Source organism: Nicotiana tomentosiformis, chromosome 5 (assembly GCF_000390325.3).
Source record: "Nicotiana tomentosiformis chromosome 5, ASM39032v3, whole genome shotgun sequence".
NCBI classification, from domain to species: domain Eukaryota; kingdom Viridiplantae; phylum Streptophyta; class Magnoliopsida; order Solanales; family Solanaceae; genus Nicotiana; species Nicotiana tomentosiformis.
In genome coordinates, this window is record NC_090816.1 from 72,188,728 (window position 1) to 72,193,229 (window position 4,502).

Below are 4,502 nucleotides of genomic sequence, written 5' to 3' on the forward strand. Positions count from 1 at the left end.
GTCACTATTGTTATCCCAATAACTGTACTACCGTGATAGTGGTACATATTATTATTTTGCCGAATTCCCTTCATTATTACTAGTGTACCGGAGCATATTCTTATTATCATATTTTCTGCAATGACTTTGAGTCCCTTTGACTCTAGGGCTCCTACAGAAATGAGATTTTTCTTCAATTCTGGTACGTATCGAACATCTGTTAATGTTCTTATCAATCCATCATGGTTCCATAATCGGATTGAACCAATACCATATGCGGTAAGAGGATTGTTATTCGCGGTGTGAATAACTCCACATTCTCCTTCTTGAAAAGCAATGAATCAGTCCCTGTTGGGACACATATGATAGCTACAAGCTGAATCCATCAGCCATATGTCAGATGGTTTGAATGGCTCAGTTGTAACTAGTGAGAAATCAAAGTCGTCACAATCAGCTACATTTGAATCCATGACAACCTTCCCATTGTTAGGTTTGGCCTTGTTTTTCAACTTTGGACAGTCTTTCTTCTAGTGCCCTCTTCTCGGCAAAAGGCGCATTCATCTTTGCTGGGTCTGGATCTTGACTTGGATCTTCCTTTCTTCGTTCTCATATGATTTTGAGAACGACCTCTCACAACCAGTTCTTCTCCTTCTCTACTCTTTTGCTTTTCTCTCTTTCTTTGTTCATAGTTGTATAAGGCAGAACAAACTTCTTTGAGAGATACTTCATCATTCCCATGAAGTAAAGTTGTTTCGAGGTGCTCGTACTAATCGGGAAGTGAACTTAATAACATGAAGGCCATATCTCCATCACTAAAGGTCACGTCCATATTCTGCAAATTTGTCGCCAACTTATTAAAGCTGGTGATATGATCATTCATTGTAGTACCAGGAACATATGTGAAGCGCAACAGTCTTTTTTTCATGTAAAGTTTATTTTGACTATTTTTCTTCAAGAATTTATCCTCCAATGCATTTCACAATTTACTTGCAAAAGATTCTTTTGTGTATGGATACTTCTGTTCTCTTGCGAGATAAGATCGAATGGTACCACAAGCAACGCGGTTGATAATCTTCTAATCTCTTTCTCCGATATTATCTGGTTTCTTTTCTTCTATGACAATATCTAGCCCTTGTTGAAAAAGGATATCAAGAACCTCAGCTTGCCACATCCCGAAATGTCCTGACCCGTCAAAAATTTCAACTGCAAATTTCTCATTTGACATAATTATTATCATAAGCGAAGATGCCAACGACGTATTACTGACACCCGATGTGGACTCTTCATTTTTATTATCTCTCATTTTTTGCTACAGATACTATTTATTTGCTGACAGTACAGAACACCAAAGTAATTCTTTTCTGATGTGGAAGTTCAGACTATGCTGCAACCACAGAGCATACTAAGATAGAACCTTGGCTCTGATACTAATTGTTGCGGAAGCCGAATATATAGAGAGTGATTAAATCACAACTATTATATCTAAAGGTAACTAATAAATAGTAAATGAGACAATAATAAAAAGAACACCAGAAATTAACGAGGTTCGGCAAAATTTGATTTTTGCCTAGTCCTCGGACACAATCAACTCAAACTTTATTTCACTCCAATAAATACAAGTGAAATACTACAAGAGAGAAAGAAGATTCAAATGCCTTAGGGGATAAGAAGGCAAGTGAGAAATGTTTTCAAATGAACAAAACCCTTGCTATTTACAGAAGGGAAATGGTCTTAATAATGTCATGCATGATATCATATTAAGTGTGATCATGCAATGTAAATGCATGAAAAATGCATCTGCCAATTTCTTCCTAAAAGGAGGCTTCAAATGTTTACACTGGTTAACATTAATCTTGTCAAATTCAACAAATACATAATATCTCACTAGTGCTAACAATCATATCCTCACATAACTATTTCAGGTTTCAATATGCTAGATTTGATCTCCTTGTGGGGCAAAACTACACCTCCGTTGCTGTAAATTTCATCACAGACATGGACATCTTCTCCAAGAATGGTCATGTTCTCTACACGAGCCCATTGTCCAACCGTAGAATGCCAGCCAATGATGCTACTTGAGATGCAGGCATGTTTCTTGATGCGGACTCCTCGCATCACGGTGCAGCGGGAGAGTCTAACTCCAGACTCAATAACACAACCAGAACCAATTGCAACATCTGGTCCTATCAAACAACCCTCTCCAATCTTGGCAGACTCATCCACTATGACATTTCCAACAATGTGAGATCCTGAAGCCAATTTAGGTGAAGAATTCTTCTTTAAAGAATCCAGGTAGAGTCTGAGGCCAGCAATGTAATCTCTTGGCTGACCAATGTCCATCCAAAATCCTGGTAAGACCATAGCATATAGTTTTTCCTCTGCTGCAATTTTTGGGAAAACCTCTTTCTCGATTGATGTTGGCCGTAATTGAATTCTATCTAGGACAGAAGGATTCAGCAGGTAAAATCCAGCATTGATCTTGTTGCCAACAAATAACTTTGGCTTCTCTACAAATCTCTCTACTTGCCCTGTCGATTCTTCCATGACGACAACACCATATTTAGAAGGCTCATCCACCTACATCAACCGGAGAACTTTTACCTTTTGCCTCAGAGATGTTGGAATATCCAAAAATTAAGTTTAATTCCAACAGAATTAAAGCTAGGAATTTTACCTTGGTCACCATCAAGGAAGCCTCACCTCCATGGGATTTGTGGAAAGCAATCATCTCCTTGAAAGGATATTCACTGATAACATCACTATTAAGAACAAAAAAAGGTTCACCAGAGTCATCAATCAGCTTATCTCTAGCCAAAGCAAGGGGACCTGCAGTGCCAAGTGGTTCAGTTTCTTGAGAACAGGTGATCTTGATTTCAAGGTTTGCCTCGAATTCTTTCAAGAAGTTGAGCATTACCTGCACCAAAAGACGCTTCTATTCTGTTAAGTTTACAACTATCTAGACTTGGAATATAGCAAATTTGTAATGGATAAGAAAATGACCTCAGGTTGGTAATTAATAGCCAGTACAACTTCAGTTACTCCGACTGCCTTGAGAGCCTCAATCTGAAGAAAAAAGCTTAAGTCAAGATGAATCGTTTAACCACAAAATATTCTAGACTAACAAAGACATTGTACTACATATGCTTTGCTTGCTTCTATTTTAGTTCACTTTTTGAGATCATAATAGAACAGATGCAGGGGGAAGGAAAGCTCAGTACAATAAATTCTGAACATAACACATATTTAAGGATTTTATAGCAATGAGAGGCTTAACTATAACACAAATATAACAAATTTGATGATATACTTAGCTAGAGCAATAAGACAAGTCAAATTGTCTGATACAATTCCAAACCAGAACAAGTAGTTTGTAGTAATAACAATCCAACAACCAAATATATTGATTAGTAAAAACAAATAAAATACGCATATTTGGTGGAATAGGATTGTAAATTGAATAAGCATATTAATGAAACTAGAGGGTATTGTGGAAAAGTACCTGATGCAAAATCATGGGTTTGTTGGCAAATTCAACTAATGGCTTTGGGACACTGAGCGTCAATGGCCTCAACCGAGTACCGAACCCTCCAACAAGAATAAGCGCCTTCATTCTGATATATCAAAGCTCCTGCTAATATAATAAGGCAGAATTTCAGCACAAGAGCCTCACGCATCAGATCCAACGAGTAAAGCTTCCAAGTTATCATGCAGTTCTAACAGAAATATGCCATTAATTAGAGAAACTACATTATCAAATTAACCATAATAACAGAGGAAGACAGAGATGAGGCGTTGAAATATAGAAATTATAAATGAAAATCGAGATCCAGATGAAAACTCAAATTAAAGAATGAGTAGCAGGATTCACCTTAGATCTAGAAAATCCAAAGACTGAGTTGCAGAAAACGGATGGACTAAAGCAACGACGGAGTCAGAGAATTTTCAGAACCAAACAACAACAACGTTGGGAAGTGTCTTTAGGAAGTTTCTGTGGTGTTAGAAGATCGTTGGATAATGGAGGGATATATATACACACAGCTTTGTTAAGTAAGGTATATGTAACTAACAATGACTTTTTATTTTTGAAACTCGGATTACATTTGAAATCGGTTGGCGTTCGATTGCGTTTCTTTTTCTTCTGATGGACTAAGATTTTAATTGTCCTTTTTTTTAATAAAAAAGGAATGTTAATTTCTGAGCTGACATTATGGGGAACGGTGATTGGGTTGCTTCTAAATCACGGGTTAATCATGAGGCTGGCGTATACTCTGCCTTGTTGGCAAATCAGCGATAAATTGAAGTCCAGTAGGTGGAAAGGCCCCTAGGAATTAGGATTATAGAATATACATTTACAGTTTAGTCACACTTTCGATTTCTCATAGTTGCAGAGTATCACTGGATTTCAGTATTTTAAATACCAGTAAAATGTTACTTAATAAAGAACCATTGTTTGAGCAAAATTACAAGTGAAATAATAATTTTTCTCACAAATATTCAATTTGTATTTAGAGAAAACACAACTA

At 36.8% G+C, this 4,502-nt stretch overlaps 1 protein-coding gene across 3 annotated transcripts; it reads right to left on the reverse strand.

The window, feature by feature from the left end:
• Positions 1–1,760: 1,760 nt before the first annotated feature.
• On the reverse strand, positions 1,761–4,198 carry LOC104089423 (mannose-1-phosphate guanylyltransferase 1-like). 3 transcript variants are annotated; one of them, XM_009594314.4, is made up of 5 exons: positions 3,848–4,198; positions 3,479–3,607; positions 2,980–3,042; positions 2,654–2,893; positions 1,761–2,556 (listed from the first exon to the last, which is right to left on the reverse strand). In XM_009594314.4, the coding sequence occupies exons 2-5, from the start codon at positions 3,587–3,589 to the stop codon at positions 1,885–1,887; spliced, it is 1,086 nt and encodes a 361-aa protein (XP_009592609.1). In that variant the 5' UTR covers positions 3,590–3,607; positions 3,848–4,198; the 3' UTR covers positions 1,761–1,884. The 3 variants fall into 3 exon arrangements, with proteins under 3 accessions (XP_009592609.1, XP_018624078.1, XP_018624077.1); XM_018768562.3 differs by having other exon boundaries at positions 3,479–3,692; positions 3,848–4,028; XM_018768561.3 differs by having other exon boundaries at positions 3,479–3,610; positions 3,848–3,989.
• Positions 4,199–4,502: the final 304 nt, after the last annotated feature.

Excerpts from the sequence above, each read along its gene's own strand:
- LOC104089423 (XM_009594314.4), bottom strand. The coding sequence starts at position 3,589 with ATGAAGGCGCTTATTCTTGTTGGAGGGTTCGGTACTCGGTTGAGGCCA. Across the intron at positions 3,043-3,478 it reads AACCCATGATTTTGCATCAG|ATTGAGGCTCTCAAGGCAGT; the intron begins GTACTTTTCCAC and ends TTTTTTCTTCAG. Across the intron at positions 2,557-2,653 it reads CTTCCTTGATGGTGACCAAG|GTGGATGAGCCTTCTAAATA; the intron begins GTAAAATTCCTA and ends CGGTTGATGTAG.